We start from the raw sequence: 18,008 nt of genomic DNA on the forward strand, positions 1-18,008 counted from the left end.
CAATGGTGGCCCAATCTACTTTTTAGTTTCAGAGGCACACACCGGGGGAATAACACAAGATTTCTGCTATTAGATGCAAGTCTGAAGATATTTCTGATTGGCAAATTTTGGGCCAGGATCCCCAAACTTTTTACATTATGTCCCCCCATACCACTGCCTGTGCCCCCTGTGCCCCATGGGCTGCAGTCGGGAGCCAGGGCCGGAGCCATGTCTGGGAGCAGAACTGCAGCCGGCCCGCGGCTAGGGCCAGAGGCTGTGGCTGAGAGAGCAGCAGTTGGGGGCAGGCCAAGAGCAGAGGCATGGTCGGGGCCGGCAGCAAGGGCCGAGTGCTGAGGCCAGGGCTGCATGTGACCCTGCAGCCGGGAGTCAGGGCCACAGCTGGGGGCAGAGCAGGGCTGGGTGGCACTCCTGTGGAGACTGGCCCAGGCCCTATTGCACCTCCCCAAACATTCCTCCACATCCCTTAGGGGTGCATGCCCCATAGTTTGGGGACCACTCCGCTAGGCAACTGTAAATAACTGTCATGCTTCTCTGTTGAACCCAGGTACCATATAATGGAGATGGAACTGTCTGAAATTTGTGTAACCACAAGCAATAACCCCTCAGTATCTTCTCAGAGGAAGATGGGAATCCACTCAGAACAGGTGTGAGCTGGGGACTTGAACCAACAGACAAGAAAAGCTCTTGGATACACTAATGCAAGCAGGGAGATAATCCCCAAATCAATCAGGCCACCGGAAGTGAAAACGACCTCCATTTTCTGTTTCATTCTTTAATACTTTCCCCCTCTGCGGCTCTTCCCAATCAGTGATCTCAAGGCACATCACAAGTGTTAGTGACGTGCACCTCCCAAGGCCCCTGGGAGGTAGGGAGGCGTCACCACCCCACCTCCCAAGGCCCCTGGGAGGTAGGGAGGCGTCACCACCCCCATTTTATAGATGGGGAAGCAAAGGTGGAGAGAGATTAAGTGATTCACAAAAGGAGTCTGCAGAACCAGGAGAGCTTTGATTCACTGCACCGTGGTGGTAGTTTGAGAGATCAAGGACTGGGACAACAAATACAGGGCTGTCAAGTGCACTGCCAGGCTCAGCACTGGGATAAGGGGGCGTAGTGCGAAATCAGGACCGAGGAACACACCTGCAGCACACTGTGTGAGTGACTGAGGGCCAGGCACAGCAGAATTGCATGCTGTACACAATTGCCTTTACAATAGCACTGTGGATAAAGAGAGGGACAAGTGTTCCTCCCCATCAGCTCCCTCTCTCGAACAGAAACTGACCAAGCCCTTGGAAAGTCTGTGTAACTTACCTAACCTGGTAGCTGGCAAAAAGCTTCTTCCCAATAGGAGGATCGTGGTGCAATGCACTGCAGATCTGGTTACAATATTACAAAGGCAACATCTTCTCCAACCCTCTACGTCCACCATGCACCACACCCAGGGATTCAGGAAGGAGAGCTTTCTTCTCCGCAGGTTGCACAAGGGCTTTCAGCACTTTGGCACACTTCCCCGGACAGAATGCTGCCTGCGGACTTTAAAGGATCCGCCACCAAAGACCCCATTTCTAATGGGCTCCATAAAACTAAGGCAAGAGGAGTGCTGGGAAGGGGATAGGAGGCCAACACTTCAGGCACGACAGCAGTGGGGGTTTATCTTACTTGTTGCAGAAGTGGTGAGCGCATTTAACCAGGATGCCCATACAATGCACTGCGGCGATTCCCATCACCAGCAAACTGAGAGGGCCCAGCTAGACAGCAGGAGAGAGAGAGAAGAGTGCACTCTGATGGTTAAAACCAGAACTGCAAGACTGGGTTTACGTTAGACAGCAACATAGAGAGCTGAGAACACAAGCACGGTCCTGCCTGCATTAGAAGAGTGTACCAAGGAACCCAGGCAAAACTCCTAACACAGTGGGAATCAGAACTGTGAGGGCGGAAAGCTCTGTAGGATCCAGGCTCTGCCTTTCCAAATGCTGCATTGTTCCCTGCTGTACAACACAATCCCAGGTCTGGGGCGACCTCGCGACTGCGGACTGCTGGAGAGTAGCGGAAGCCCCAAGCGAGGTATGTTGGCTTCGTCTGATGCCAAAGCACATCAAGGAGCTTTATAGAAGATGGACGATATTTAAACCATGCATGGAACCAGATTAGTAAAGTCAAGGGGGAAATGGAACCGTTGGGGTTGGACTCAGTATCAGGATCCCCAGCACCCCTGGAGCTCCAGGGGAATGGGCAGAAGGGCAGCCTGCTCCCTCCACAGATGCCGAAGCTATGCACTGTATGGGCTGTTATAGATACTGGCGAGACGAATACGCCTGTATCAGTGCCTGACGGTTGCAGGAGCAGCTAGATACACAAGAATGTTAATCAGCAGGAAGGCTGCTAAGGAATGCAGTTCAGAACTAGGTGCTTCTGGGACAGCATTAATGCCCAAGTTCTACCGCCTGGGCTAGGCAGACGGGATGTTGTCATACTGCAAGGTTTTGTTTTAAGTCACAATTTACACGTGTACTTAATTGCTAGAAGGAGAGAAGAGACCCCCGATGTTACACAATGTGTTTTCTCAGTCTAGGTAAGGGGGTGAGAGGACACCTTCTAGCAGACACCTTCTAGCAGCTGTTTTAGTCTGTATTCGCAAAAAGAAAAAGGAGTACTTGTGGCACCTTAGAGACTAACAAATTTATTTGAGCATAAGCTTTCGTGAGCTACAGCTCACTTCATCGGATGCATTCAGTGGAAAATACAGTGGGGAGTGTATTTTCCACTGAATGCATCCGATGAAGTGAGCTGTAGCTCACGAAAGCTTATGCTCAAATAAATTTGTTAGTCTCTACGGTGTCACAAGTCCTCCTTTTCTTCTAGCAGCCAGAGGCTTTACAATCACTGGTCTAACTGCAGCATTGGAAAGAGACCCACACGAGGCTAAGGGTCGCTGTACAATCAGCAAAAAGCGCCCTCCCCACAGTTCTGGAGTCTGCAGCCCTCGGTTTGTCTATAGGATACAGCACAGTGACCTCAGTGCACAGGCAAACCTTCCCCAACGCCCTGCTTTAAGCCCGGGCAGAGGAAATGGCACCAAGAGGAACCCAGCAGCAAAGCCCTGCTGATACCTTTCCCCAAGGAACCAGCCCAACGCTGCAGCTCTTCGCTGGGGCTTCTGAACAGCCAGCCACTAGCCATGCAGTCACTATTGACTTAGCAGGGAGTGGAACCGGTGACGTAGGGCTGGATACTGTCTAGCCTATGATCAACCCCAGCAGCCATCTAAGCAGGAGGTGTTAGACACACAGAAGGCCTGAGTCCAAGTCACCAACATGCCACTGTCCAGAAACCAAGCCGGAGCCCCCACCCACAATTGGAATGGGTGTCTGCGTGCTATGAGGGAAGTCGCAGTCTTACCACGATGCCAGCATTTTTCACAGCCAGGGGCAGTCCCAGCAGGCCAGTGCCAATATTCCCTTTCACCAGGTGGATCAAGGTTTGAAACCATCTGCAGATGAGAAGATACAGAGATGGTCAGGAGCGCCACAGGATATTCAAACCCCAGCCCCATCCCCGAGCCGCAGTGCAAGCCTGACAGTGTACTTCAGCCCCAGCCTCCCCGCCACACAGCCACTCTAGTCCTAGGCTGCTCTTGAACAGAGCTTGCCAGTGGCTGGGAAAAGAAAATACCCTTGCAGGATCTCTGAGCAGCAGATGTGTCTGCCGGAGCAGCAAGCAGAGCTTAGCACCTGCAGGTCTTCGTAAGCCTGGCTGCACCAGCAGATGACAACGCAGTCAGAAGCAACTAATACTGAATGGGTCCATGAGCTCAAACATCTTGCACTGCCATTCAGGGAGATGTTGGGTAGCCCCGAGCAAACTCTGCAGGTCAGGAGCTTCCCCGTTCGGAGGCCTGGGTGCCCACGGTGTTAAATCATTTTTGATTACAGCTGCTTCAACGCTAGCTGCCCCGGCGGGTACCCTTTTGCTTGAACTGGGAGCAAGGAAGATGCTGAGACATTACTGCTAGCATGCCACTGATTGCTCTGAATCCAGGCAAGTCATCTGCCTTCCACATCCCCAAGTCAGAGCTGGCTGGGGAAAACAAGGTGGCAGGGGAATGCAGGTGGGGAGAGGGCAATCCAAAGCTGCTTTCAAAAAAAAGATGCTGTCTCTGAGTCAGGCTTCGCAGAGGAAATAAACTGCCGGAAAAAATGTCTGCTGACACCAGGTATCTGTGCCAAGTACCCAGTCTATCCACACCCGGATTGAGCTTACAGCCACGCTGGCGGGCGGAGCCCTTGCTCCCGGAGACCTGTACGGACAGGCACGAGAGAGTCTGCAAAGCCAGCCACCTCCCCGACCCTGAAAGGGAGCTAGTGCTTTCCCGGTTACACAGCACAGGGTCCCGGAGCATCCTGCGAGGAGTACCAGGGGGTCGCAGCGGCCAGCAGCTGAATGCAGAGCCCACCACCAGTCACGCCCAGGCAGTCGGCGTCAGCGGAGACAAGAGGTTGTTCTGAACCAGTCACTCACGTTGTCCCGTTGCTCTCCCCGAACCGCTGGTAGGACTCAGGAGAGGCAAAGCGGTTTATGCCTTCGGGGGGGCTCCTGTCAGGTGTAGCCTCTGTGGAGCTGTAGTCATTGTAGTCCTCGCTCCGCAGCCTCCTGGTGGACATAATGGCTGTGGAAACAATCACATCAGGAACTGCTACTGCTGCTAACTCTATGCTCCTGGCCGGAGTCACTTCTGTGCTCCCTAACTGGGCTTTCTTTGGTTCACCCATGGTCACAGGACCAGCTCCCTGTGCTACTGCCAAGCAGACTCTCCCTGGCAGGCTATTATAGGGCCACCAGACCAACCGGAGAGCCCAGGCCTGTGCAGGGGTCAATATAAGTCCTGCACTCCTCCCCAAAGCAAGACACACCCACCCGGGATGCACCCAGCAATTCCTGCAGGGACAGATCACTCGGAGGTGACCTGCCCAGATACTTAACACCAGATGACACTGATGTCGGTATCACTTCTCCCAAACAGGCCAGGTACACAGAGCAACCAGCGCCCGTGCAAGCTGGCAGCACACAGCCCCGGAGCTCTCCATCTACTTGCAGGTCACCTCTACGGAAGGCTGTTGACAGCTGCTCAGAATGGAGGGTTCTGTACAGGCTAGATGGCAGCTGTAACACCCCACCAGAGAGTGGATATACTCAGGACTGACAGGCACCCAAAGGACTCCCAGTGAAGAGACACTGGTTGTCTGTTAAGTGACTTTCGCTGCAGGTGAGCAACTGCCCCATACGCAGCCAGCAGAGTTTCCAACCGTCTTTCATCTTGGTATTTTGAGATCCGTGTTTACAACAAGCAGGTCTCAACCCCACTGCCAGGGCCAGCTCCAGGAATTTTTACCCAGGGTTCAGGACTTCCTGTCCCTCCCCCGCCCGCACCATGAAATCAGACTGATCAAGTTGGATTAGGAGCTTAAACTGCTTCCTGGATAAGATCTGACAAGAGAAAACAACGGCTTTCAGAAGCCTTTCTACTCAGTCAGTGCTCTAGCAACTAGGCGTCGTACAGAACCCATAGGTTATCATTTCAAAGGAAGGCCTCTTTCTCCTGGGGGCAAGCCAAGAAGCAATCAGATGCTTAATTCCAAGATTAAGCCTGGAGAGTTTCCAGATGCCTTTGCCCCCGGCATGCTGACTGCAGGTCCAGACACTATTCCTCCCAAGTATGATGTTTGCCGTGTCTTAACATGGTAAACATTCAAACCCTCCAAAGAGGCTTCAGAGGTTTGCAGGAGGATTGGGAGGGAAGGCATGGAAATCCACCCGGCATCTAGTTTCACTGCTCCTGGCCCAGCCTCGGCCTCGGAGTAGCAGTTCCACTTGGGCTGAAAACATCAGGCAAACCGAGAGACAAGTCTGCTGCTGGGGTGACCAATGGTTGCAGCCCCACAGGAAGTATTAGCAACCGGCTGGAAACCTGTCGTTAATTTGCGGAGACACGAAGAAAGAAATATGCTTTAATGACTGCTAAACTGATCCAGGCTTGGTTTCCATTCCTACCACAGAGTGTCACAATTCACCTTTAAGTAACAAACCACAAGCAGAATGGGCAAGCATCACAGCCTCGGAGATATGCAATATATATGCATGGAAGCGTGTGGCACCATGCAGCTTTGAGTCATTCCCCTGGGCACAAGGGGCCTGCTTCTGCTTCGACTGAAGCAATTGCAAGACCGCAATGAAAGCGGGATTGGGTCCAGAGCAAACTGCCATTCTCCCTGGACAACAGGCACTCCAATATTTGCTACAGCTTGTGGGCTGCTCAAGGAAACAACACTGCAGAGAGGTAGAGAACAGAATGGGGAAAAAGGAGCAGGTGGTGGAGGGAAGCAGCAAGGAGTGAAAACAGAAAGCAAGGCCAGGAGAGAGATAGGACACACAAAACAAGGGATGGAAAGATGGATGGATGCCTGGCCTTGGGGTTACACTACTGGACGGGAACTCAGGAGTCCTGGGTTCATGTTCCTGGCTCTGCAACACCATCATGTGACCTGCCCAAAATCCGAGCCTCGGTTCCCTATCTGGAACAGGTAACCGAGTCAGATACAACACAGGGGGGAACGGCAGGCCAGAGAGGAGGACAGTTTGCTGCCCCACTGCCGGGAAGATGAGACAAAGGTGGAAAGTATCCTGAAGAACGCTAGGGAATTCCCATCAAACGTAACCCTCTGGGCTTCCAGGGCATTGAGCTCTTCCAGCTCCCCCCCGACCTGTCTAGCCACTTCCCAGCATTCCCTTCAGGATGCCCACCAGCAGCTGTGTATGTGTTCTGCTCCTGGGCCCACTTCTTCTTCCATACTCTCCCCCAAGGTAACCTCCTGGCTCCAACTCTGCCTCCTCTCCCCAGCCTGGGGTATGCCTTTCCAACACTGGTCAGCTGGCACTAAATGGCAAGCAACTGAACTCTTGGTAGTCACCCTGCCCCAAAACATTTCTTTGCCACTACGACGAGTTCACTGTCCTCCTCCTCCTCACTCAGGCTCAGATGCTCCATCATCTTCAACTCTTCATTTTCCTTCTGAACATCCCAGCTGCTCTCAATAGCCACTGAGGTACAGAAACTAAGGGCTGTCTGGAAACATGCCACATTTGCTTTTTTGGGATGGGGGCTATGGCAGGAGGAAGAAGAAAGGAAGGAGAAGAGAGGCATAGAAACAATCTTACCTCGAGAGCCTCGCGCAATATGTCTGAGAACAGCTTGCAAGTCAAGAACACCAAGGAACAGGGACAGCAGACCTTGGCAACTTCCACTCCTGCTATTATCTAGAGAGATCTTTGATGTCAAGCTTTAAGACCCCCTATTGTAAGAAATCCAGCAAGCAGCGTCCTTAGTTTAGTAACTGCCCCTGTACCTCTAAAAACTATTCTCTGAAGTTTGGCAACTTAGTTGACCAGGGAACGGAGGGAGTCATTGCTCCGGCTGGAGCCAAACATAGCACAGACAGAAGTCACACAAGCTTCCTCCTACACAGCCCTACCACAATGCTATTAAATCCTGACCTTAAAAGTATAACTCCTGCTGTTCCCCTACTGGCTCCCCACACTGCTGGGAGGGCACCCCACTCCCAGCCTACCGCTAGCCCAATATATGTTTGACCACAAACATTCTCTCTCCAGACGCTCTCAGCAAGCGATCGGCAGATCTGTTAGAATTGTAGCTGGAGGAAAGCAAGGCTCTGCATACAGACTATCTGGATAAAGCACGTGTTAACCTGCTCATCCACTACCTGAGACAGCTGTCACTCTTAAGAGATTCATTTCAACCCAGAAGCCTTTGCTCCAAGGCAGTCAATCTTATCCCATTGCAGCCTCCCTGTGGTTGGAGTCAAGTTCAGACTCCTCCTGCTGTTAAAAGTTGTACAACCACGGAAAGTACATACTAGAATGATCAGGCAGCACTGCCCTCAGCACTGGGGAGCTCAGGTTCCTGCAGTCCTTCAAGCTGAACATAGCTCAGTGGTTTGAGCATTGGCCTGCTAAACCCAGGGTTGTGAGTTCAATCCTTGAAGGGCCCATTTAGGGATCTGGGGCAAAAATTGGGGATTGGTCCTGCTTTGAGCAGGGGGTTGGACTAGATGACCTCCTGAGGTCCCTTCCAACCCTGATATTCTATGATTCTACTTTTCCTCCTTCCTTAGTCAGCCAGGCACCTATTTCTGTCTTATCTGCAGTTAGTTTACATCAACCCCTCCTGTCCTGGAAACCCAAGTGATTTCCTTCTCATTTAGAAAAGGCCCCCTTCAGATAAGGACTGTTGGGGGGGGGGGGGGGGAAGAGAAACAGGTCTCTCACCACCCTCCTCCACACTGTGTCCTCTCCCGGGCCTGCTCTTATTTCTGAGCAAGCTTTAACCCGAAAGCAGCTGACACAGAACACGTCTTGTGGGTCACCACAGCGGCCTACGGGAAGTCCACTGCACCAAGCAGCAGGGAAGGCAGGCAGTCACGCAAGGCCAGCACAGTGCTGCTTTTAGTTTCCATGGTAAAGGCAAGATCTACTGCTCCGTAGCAGCATCTAACGAAGCTGGATGATCCCCCTTCTCAATGGGGAGGGGAGTTTTGCTGAAAGAGGTGTGAGTCATGTTATCAGGATGGGGGCAGGAGGGCTCCTCCCAGACTTGAGAGAAGAGGTGTAAGCGTTAATTTGAAATTAACATCATAGCTTAGAGTAGCGATCTCAAACTCAAAGGACCATGAGGGCCACATGAGGACTAGTACATTGGCCCGAGGGCCGCACCACTGACTACCCCCCTGCTGCCCTGGCCCCGCCCCACTCCACCCCTTCCGTGAGGACCCACCCCCGTCCCACCTCTTCCCACCCCTTCCCTGCCCCCATTCCAACCCCTTCCCTGAAATCTCCACCCCAACTCCATCCCCTCCCTGCCTCCAGGGGAAGCAGGAGGGGTGCGGGGTGCATCAGGGGGCTCAGGACATGTGGTCAGGTTGCAGGAGGGGTGTGGGGTGTAGCAGGGGGCTCAGGGCAGGGGGTTCAGCTTCAGGAGGGGTTCAGGTCCACCAGGCAGGCTCCCTGCCTTCCTGCCCTGCCCCCATGTCACCTGCCCTCCAGGTACCTCCCACAAAGCTCCCTTTGGCTGGGAATGGGGACCGTAGCCAATGGGAGCTTCAGGGAAGGTACCTGGAGGTGCAGCCAGGGCAACACACAGACCCCTGTGCCCCCTCTCCCTTAGGTCCCGGCCGCTTTCCGGAGCAGCGCTGGGGGTGGGGCAGGGCAGGGCAGGGCAGGGCAGGGCAGGCAGCCTAGCCTGCCCTGCCCCCGGTGCGCGCTGGGACAGAGCCGCTCTAGGTGAATGCTGGAGGAGGCGGGGGGCCGTAGGGAGCAGGCGGGCCGCAGAAAATAACCCCACGAGCCACTTGTTTGAGACCATTGGTTTAGAGGGCCAATATCCACTGAAGGCCATCATTTAAGCGTTTAGCTTATTTAGAAAAAAAGAAAAGGAGTACTTGTGGCACCTTAGAGACTAACAAATTTATTAGAGCATAAGCTTTCGTGAGCTACAGCTCACTTCATCGGATGCATTTGGTGGAAAAAACAGAGTTTTTCCACCAAATGCATCCGATGAAGTGAGCTGTAGCTCACGAAAGCTTATGCTCTAATAAATTTGTTAGTCTCTAAGGTGCCACAAGTACTCCTTTTCTTTTTGAGAATACAGACTAACACGGCTGCTACTCTGAAACCTAGCTTATTTAGGTGAATGAAGGAGAGAGGCTTCCACAGAAAAGGAAGTAGGAATGATATTCTGCAAGGCTTCGAAAAGGGACAGCATGCGGAAGATAACTGGAGAGAGAAAATGAAGCCTTTGGGAAGATGCAGGCTTGCGGCAGACCCCACCATCCCTAACCCAAATAATTACCTCCCCCACCTAGAAAGAAGGAAGTGAGCGAAAAACAGGTGCCCAATACAAGAGCAACAAGCAATCTCCTTCATGCGTAGCTCAGCTTCAGACGAGCCATTAAAATGGGGTCCTGTCCAAAAGGCAATTAGCATAATCTCAAATCCAGTCAGTAATGCTGATCGATCCCACCCCCAGCTTTGTGGCATATTCATTTCCAAATTCTACCCATACCCCCCAAAACAATTGGTGATATTTTTACAAGCAGCATCCTACTCACTCTCAGAACAGGAAGATGTAAATGGCAGTGGAGAGTGAATTGTTGGTGTACTTACTGTGAACACTAAAGGCAATTGTCAGCCTGGTGATCAAAGAGAAACTCTTCCAACAAAGCAATCTGACTAATTACACAGCAACCAGCTGCACCACCTACTCTGCATGGCGCATCTAGAAACAAACCATTAGTGGAGCAGGAGCCTAACATGCTATTTGAGGCTCACATCAGTGATGTTCTCTATACGAGAAACAACATAGTTATGTTATATTCTCTCCAGTCAGTACTCAATTCCTCCCTCCAATTTTCCCAGAGCACACCTAACTGCCCTTCTCTTTTGAAACCCAGGCAGATCTGCCCATCGTGACTTGACATCTTCCTTTCTGGATTAAAGATTGCACAACAGCAGGAGCACAAGTGGTGAATTTCCACACAATCAGCAAGAAGGAGACCCACTAAAACAGGGCTTGGAAAAGTACTGAGGAGAGAAAGAGGGTTTCAGTCTCATCCATGCAAAGAACGTTCTCAGTCAAAAGCAAAACCCACCAAGTTATTTCCTCATCACTTACAGAGAGTCGAGACAAGAACATTCAGTCCCCCCTCTGACCATGAAGACAAGTTTACCCAAGAACAGCCCCACTGAAGTCACTGGGGCTACCAAGTTCCTAAAGATAAGCATGTGTGTAAGCATCTGCAGAGTCTAGCCCTTTGAGATCAGGATTCTACCTCCAGAATTGGGGTGGAGGAGCCATTTCTGCCATTATTATGAGTTTCCTCCTTGTCTGGTTTGGAGATGAAAGGTTGGGGTGCTGCTATTCCTTTCAAAATTAAGGTGATGTTTAGACATCCGGAAAGACCATCATAATTTGAGTTTTGTGTCTGATGTAAGGGCTCTTTTCTACCAGTATTCATTTACTCTTACTTTCCAATGCCTGCAGAGATGATGAGCAGCACCAGTGCTCTGAACACCCCTCCACATTGCTAAATACAAATTGCCTGGGGAGGACAAGTAAACTGCCCTCATGACTCCAGCTTGCCCATATGTGGGTGGCACTGACAAACATTTCCCTGTAGCCGCTCTGACTATTAGGTAGCTTTTTTGCCCCTGCCTAACACACATGACCCCACCTCTCATTGCTCCACTGCATCTCCACGACAGATGATACTTAGTGCAACTCCTGCTAACAGACATTGCCCACTACTTACCCTTGCTCCCCCTCCTGCCATACACTATATACATGGGTCACCTAGGTGTATGGTCAGCTTTAACTGGCACTACTAAATACAGCCTCTATGCTGGGCACATGCCACCTGGTTCACACTTCCCCCAACCCCCCCCCCCACGATCTCATTGCGCGCCTGTTTTGCTGCATGCGCCTGATTTACCCCCACCCTGGAGGTGGCTACCCCTGGGCTTTAAATCCCCAGTGCAGCTTCTGCCCCCGCCCTGGGGCGTGCAAACACCTGCTGCCCCCTCCATACAACTAATGCTGCAGAGGGCTCCCGAGGGGGCACCGTCCTCTTGCAACCCTAGGCTCCAACCCCAGTGCAGGCATCCATACCCACCCCCCCCAGGGCAATGCCCCCGCACACATCCCCCTCTCCCCATCAGGCAATGTGCCCCCCCACTTACACCCCCCCCAGGGCAATGCCCCCCCTGCAGGCGCCTCCAATCCCCAGGCAATGCCCCCCCCATTCTATTACCCCCATCGAGTAATGCCCCCCCTGCAGGCACTCCCAGTCCCCAGGCAATACCCCCCCTGCAGGCAATGCCCCCCCTGCAGGCGCCCCCAGTCTCCGGGCAATGCCCCCCCCTGCAGGCGCCCCCAGTCCCCGGGCAATGCCCCCCCCCTGCAGGCGCCCCCCGTCCCCGGGCAATGCCCCCCCCTGCAGGCGCCCCCAGTCCCCGGGCAATGCCCCCCCTGCAGGCGCCCCCAGTCCCCGGGCAATGCCCCCCCTGCAGGCGCCCCCAGTCCCCGGGCAATGCCCCCCCCTGCAGGGCCCCAGTCTCCGGGCAATGCCCCCTGCAGGCGCCCCCAGTCTCCGGGCAATGCCCCCGTGCAGGCGCCCCCAGTCTCCGGGCAATGCCCCCGTGCAGGCGCCCCCCAGTCTCCGGGCAATGCCCCCCCGTGCAGGCGCCCCCAGTCTCCGGGCAATGCCCCCCCGTGCAGGCGCCCCCAGTCCCCGGGCAATGCCCCCCCGTGCAGGCGCCCCCAGTCCCCGGGCAATGCCCCCCCTGCAGGCGCCCCCAGTCCCCGGGCAATGCCCCCCCCTGCAGGCGCCCCCAGTCCCCGGGCAATGCCCCCCCTGCAGGCGCCCCCAACCCCCGGGCAATGCCCCCCCTGCAGGCGCCCCCAACCCCCGGGCTATGCCCCCCCTGCAGGCGCCTCCAATCCCCAGGCAATGCCCCCCCATTCTATTACCCCCATCGAGTAATGCCCCCCTGCAGGCACTCCCAGTCCCCAGGCAATACCCCCCTGCAGGCAATGCCCCCCTGCAGGCGCCCCCAGTCTCCGGGCAATGCCCCCCCCTGCAGGCGACCCAGTCCCGGGCAATGCCCCCCCTGCAGGCGCCCCAGTCCCCGGGCAATGCCCCCTGCAGGCGCCCCCAGTCCCGGGCAATGCCCCCTGCAGGCGCCCCCAGTCCCCGGGCAATGCCCCCCCTGCAGGCGCCCCCAGTCCCCGGGCAATGCCCCCCCTGCAGGCGCCCCAGTCCCCGGGCAATGCCCCCGTGCAGGCGCCCCCAGTCTCCGGGCAATGCCCCCCTGCAGGCGCCCCCAGTCTCCGGGCAATGCCCCCGTGCAGGCGCCCCCAGTCTCCGGGCAATGCCCCCGTGCAGGCGTCCCCCAGTCTCCGGGCAATGCCCCCCGTGCAGGCGCCCCAGTCTCCGGGCAATGCCCCCGTGCAGGCGCCCCCAGTCTCCGGGCAATGCCCCCCCTGCAGGCGCCCCCAGTCCCCGGGCAATGCCCCCCCTGCAGGCGCCCCCAACCCCCGGGCAATGCCCCCCCTGCAGGCGCCCCCAACCCCCGGGCTCTGCCCCCCCCTGCAGGCGCCCCCAACCCCTGGGCTATGCCCCCCCTGCAGGCGCCCCCAGTCTCCGGGCAATGCCCCCCCTGCAGGCGCCCCCAGTCCCCGGGCAATGCCCCCCTGCAGGCGCCCCCAACCCCCCGGGCAATGCCCCCCGTGCAGGCGCCCCCAACCCCCGGGCAATGCCCCCCCGTGCAGGCGCCCCCAACCCCCGGGCAATGCCCCCGGTGCACATACCCGCTCCGTGCACGCGCCCCCAGCCCGGCGCTCACCGGCCCCGCCCCTCCATCGGGCTGTTCCGGTGGCCGGTCACCCGACGCCCAGTCACGTGACGCCCGGCTCCGCGGTCTCCCTCTCCCGCGGCAACCTCGCCCGGTGGCGTCAGCTTGCGCGTGCGCAGTAGGGGCGGGTGTTGCTGCGCCCCCTGGTGGCCGGAGCTGGCGCTGCGCCGGCCGAGCTCGCAGGGCAGGACCCAGCCGCGCGAGGGATCCAGGGGCAGAGCCCAGGCCCGCTCCAGGCTGCTGCACGGTGCTGGGCCAGCTCAGGGCTCCCTCTGCTGGTTCCCCTGCTTGGGGGGTGCTTGCAGGGGGGCTACCTGGCCGGGCCAGTGCTGGGGGGCTGCTCCCCGGCCTGGCCCGTAACCCGGCCCTTCCTGCAGTCCGTGGGAAAGGCACCTGTAGCCTGCTCCCTGGGCCCCATTGGCCTCCCCACGCCTGCAAGGAAGAGTCAGGCCTCAGCCCGTCAGCAGACCAGCTGCTCGGGGCCCGGGTTCATCGCTTTGCAGTTCTGGGTCGTTGCCTGCTGGGGTTTGACAACACCTCCAGGCTTCCCCGTTCCAAGATTTTCCCCACATCCACGGGTAGGGGGGATGAGAAGCATCCTTTGTTTTGGCAAGGAAAAGCTGAGATCCCATGGGGCGTTGGTGGGACTCCAGGACCTGGCCCCACAGAGTCAAGAGTTGGCGATGCTGCCCCCACCCCCACCCCGCCCACACACACTGTGGGGAAGCAGATCCGGGTGCAGCGTGGAGCCAGAACCCAGGAGGAGAAATGCCCGCTGACAACATCAGGGATGTGTTTCCAGGCGCTGCAGGTTTAGCGGCCTGGCCTTATGAATCCTGCATCAGCTTCTCACATAAATGTGATGCTCTGTCACCCCAGCACTCACGTGGATGTAACAAAAGCCACCACTACACTGGGCATGTTTCATTATCAAGGGCTCAGAGAAAGGAGCGTGCACCACTTAAGGGGCCAGAGGGGGAAGCATGCACCAGGGACAGGCTGGGGCCTGTGTCGGGGCAGTATCAGTGATGGATTATGGGGAGGAAAGCATGCACAGGGCAGCCTGGCTAATGGTATGTTCTGGGAAATGCTGGTCAGAGCATTGCATGAGCACTTCAGAGTTGCATGAAGTGACACCTGAATTGGAGAGTCCGTGGAGTAATGACACTGGGGCACAATGGTCTGGGAAATGTCTAGTGAGAGTAGCTGCTAGGAAATGCTTGCCACTGCTGCCCACATACAGGGAAGCTGGGGGAGATTTCCTCCAGGCAGTCTGATAAATGCAAATTGCCTGACACGCAGGGGGCCCTTCCAAGCCCAGCGACATATTAAGAGGGGGATTTTGCACCTCCTTACTGAGATCCTTTGATACAGCTGTGTGAGTGCCCAGGCTGAGGGAACGCTGCAGGTTCAGCGTGAGATGCACTGACAGCAGCATGGGATAGGACAGGGTGGGCAAACTTTTTGGCCCGAGGGCCACATCTGGGTACAGAAATTGTATGGCAGGCCATGTATGCTCACAAAATTGGGGGTTAGGGTGCGGGAGGGGGTGAGGGCTCGGGGGTGGGGCTGGGGTGAGGGGTTGGGGGTTCAGGAGGTGTTCCAGGCTGGGACTGAGGGGTCTGGAGGGTGGGAGCGGGATCAGGGCTGCGGCAGGAGGTTGGGGCGCGGGAGGGGGTCAGGGGTGCAAGTTCCAGGCAGCATTTACCTCAAGCACCTCCCAGAAGCAGCGGCATGTCTTCCCCTCTGGCTCCTACGCGGAGGTGCGGTCAGGCAGCTCTGTGCACTGCCTGTACGGCCAATGGGCGCTGCAGGGGCAGAGCTTGGGGCGGAGGCAGTGTGCAGAGCCCCCTGGCTACCCCTACGCATAGGAGCCGGAGGGGGGACATGCCGCTGCTTCCGGGAGCCACGCAGAGTGAGGCAACACCCAGACCCTGCTTTCTGACTGGAGCACACTCTGGAACCTGCTCCCCGGCGGGAGCTCGAGGGCCAGAGTAAAACATCTGGGGGGCCAGATGCAGCCCCCAGGCCATCGTTTGCCCACCCCTGGGATAGGAGCTTAGACCAGCTGAGGAATCCACTATCACTCGCTCCAACCAGTGCTGTCAGACCATCACGGGCAACAAACCAACTCACCAGATTTTCATTTACATTTAAAATAAAGAAAATCACAGGTTCCAAAGTTACCGAAGGGCCAAGAACCACTGGGAATGACTCAGCCCTCTAGTTAAAAAGATTTATTAAGCACTCATTGTGGCACCAGCACTAAGGGCTGCTGCCTCCCAAGAAACCAGCAGGCTTCAGCTAAGCAGTGAGGATGCAGGAATCGGCAGGACAGTTAGTGCTTCTCCACACAGAACAGAGCAGAGCAAAACCCACTGTTAGTTAGGATGTCGCTATAAAGCATAGCAAGTTTAGGAAGCAGAAAGGTGACCAAAGGCCTTTGTCTCTTAAACCTGTCATGGGCACACAGACTGTGCAAAACATTGTGCATTAGCCCAATGCTAATCGCTATCACACGAGCCCATGGACTGCAGGCATTCAGTAGTTAAGGCTTACAAAGTGCTTTGAAGATCAGCCCTACACAGCTGCTAAGTGGTATTATTAGGTGTCATACACATGCATCACAGATGTAATACAGAGTAGAGTGAGCAGTGGCTGTCACATGTGCATGCTCAGAGGGTAGTAATGGAAGACAGAGGACGTGGTGATGTACCACAATAGCACAGGACAGGTGTGCACTGATGAGGTCATATACACCTGTCTTGCACAAAATAATACAGGAGAGGGTGTGCAGTGAGAGTGTCTTATTCACACAAATCAAAAGTAACAATACAGGGTACAAGGTAGGGATTGCATGGCACACACATGCACCTCGGCTGCAATAGCAGGTGTGCAGTGATGGTGTAAATCCACTCACACCTCAAGTGCGCTAACACAGCAACAGTTGTATACGTAAAAACGAGGAGACCGTTGGCACCTTAAAGACTAACAGATTTATTTGGCATAAGCTTTTGTGGATAAAAAATCCACTTCTTCAGATGCCTGGAAGAAGTTCTCCATGCATCTGAAGAAGTGAGTTTTTTACCCACGAAAGCTTATGTCCAAATAAATGTGTTAGTCTTTAAGGTGCCACCGCACTCCTCATTGTTTCTTGTGGATATAGACTAACACGGCTACCCCTCTGATGATTGTATACATATAGCTCCAGTGCACTAATACGGGACAGGGTGGTGCAGTGATTGGGTTAAGTGATCACTCTCCTTACAGTGTGTATGATAAAACCATTGTTTCATGTTTTCTGTGTGTGTATATAAATCTCCCCTCTGTATTTTCCACCAAATGCATCCGATGAAGTGAGCTGTAGCTCACGAAAGCTTATGCTCAAATAAATTTGTTAGTCTCTAAGGTGCCACAAGTCCTCCTTTTCTTTTTACACATCTTAGGGTTAGCTGCACTGAACTGGATCTGCAGGTGCAATGACAGCCCAGCATGTGAATTGGGAGGCAGGGACTTACAGTGCTGAAAAAACACCACCAAGCAATTTGATCCTATATCCATTGAAATCAATGGCAAAGCTCCCATTAACGGTGCAGAGTCGCACCCAAAGTGAACAAATCAACAGCTCAGGGTACACCGGATTAGGGTCCCGACTCTCTATTTCCAGGGGCACATCCTGAGCTACAACAATTTATGCCAAACAGAGACTCTTCTCCCTAAAGCCTGTCAAGACCGATGAACGTCCTTGAACCACGTCCTGTAGAAAGTCTGATCAGCACATTTTGAGTTGCATCAGTTCTTTGCTGTAGCTGCTAAATATGCTGGCTGCGAACTTAGAAGGTTCTAAATTCACTTGTTCCTCTGCCCAGGACATGGCAGTGAGATGGCCTGCCTCACCATGGGTTAGCCCATTTACGAAATGGTCACTTTACCACTGTGGTCGAGAAGTTCAGAATCGGGCGATTTTCAGTTTCGTAATTACACTGCTTGGAATCCTCACCAGCCAAAGAAATTGTTCCTTTGGTTCAAGCTGTCACCACCACATCCTTTTTAGAGTAACAGAAGCCCAGAGCAGAATGAGTCATTTGGTCCCCAGGGAGTGAGAATATGAGTACACTGTTTTCTTGTTCTGTCCCTCTTTTCATTTTTTAATGCAGACATGGGAGAGAGATTATGTCCATGCTGTTGAAGATCTGCCTCTTTGGCTGGCAATGCCCACCCTCCCGGCTCCCCTTACATTACCATAAGCAATGACTTCTTTGGAATGGATCTGATCCAGCGTGGTCCCGTTTAGGAAGGTTATTTGTTGTCAGAGAATTCAGTGCTAGCTGTACAGCTCTTAGTGTGGACAGGTCTCCTGCTGCTACTGCCCAGGTTGACTCAGAAACATAAGAAGTGCCACCCCAAGATAGACCAATAGTCCATCTAGCCCAGTATCCTGTCTCCAGCAGTGGCAGTAAGAATGAACGTGTCAGTCTACCTGCGCTTGCATCTCTCCAGTCAAGTGTTGGGAGCACATTCCTGGAGGGGGC

At 54.8% G+C, this 18,008-nt stretch overlaps 1 protein-coding gene across 6 annotated transcripts in view; it reads right to left on the minus strand.

The window, feature by feature from the left end:
- Window positions 1–13,953, minus strand: part of LOC119860031 (proton-coupled amino acid transporter 1-like) — a 74,622-nt gene extending 60,669 nt beyond the window's left edge. For 3 of the 6 annotated variants that reach the window (XM_043491298.1, XM_043491296.1, XM_043491297.1), the window contains exons 1-3: window positions 4,516–4,663; window positions 3,397–3,487; window positions 1,657–1,745 (exon numbers count right to left, since the gene is read on the minus strand). In XM_043491298.1, coding sequence (XP_043347233.1) covers window positions 1,657–1,745; window positions 3,397–3,487; window positions 4,516–4,658 — 323 coding nt within the window. In that variant the 5' untranslated portion in view covers window positions 4,659–4,663. Of the gene's footprint in view, window positions 1–1,656; window positions 1,746–3,396; window positions 3,488–4,515; window positions 4,665–5,951; window positions 5,955–7,209; window positions 7,926–13,432; window positions 13,462–13,945 lie in introns of those variants that run through there. The other 3 variants (XM_043491292.1, XM_043491295.1, XM_043491293.1) reach the window with 3 other exon arrangements.
- Window positions 13,954–18,008: the final 4,055 nt, after the last annotated feature.

Source organism: Dermochelys coriacea, chromosome 8, assembly GCF_009764565.3.
Source record: "Dermochelys coriacea isolate rDerCor1 chromosome 8, rDerCor1.pri.v4, whole genome shotgun sequence".
NCBI lineage: Eukaryota > Metazoa > Chordata > Testudines > Dermochelyidae > Dermochelys > Dermochelys coriacea.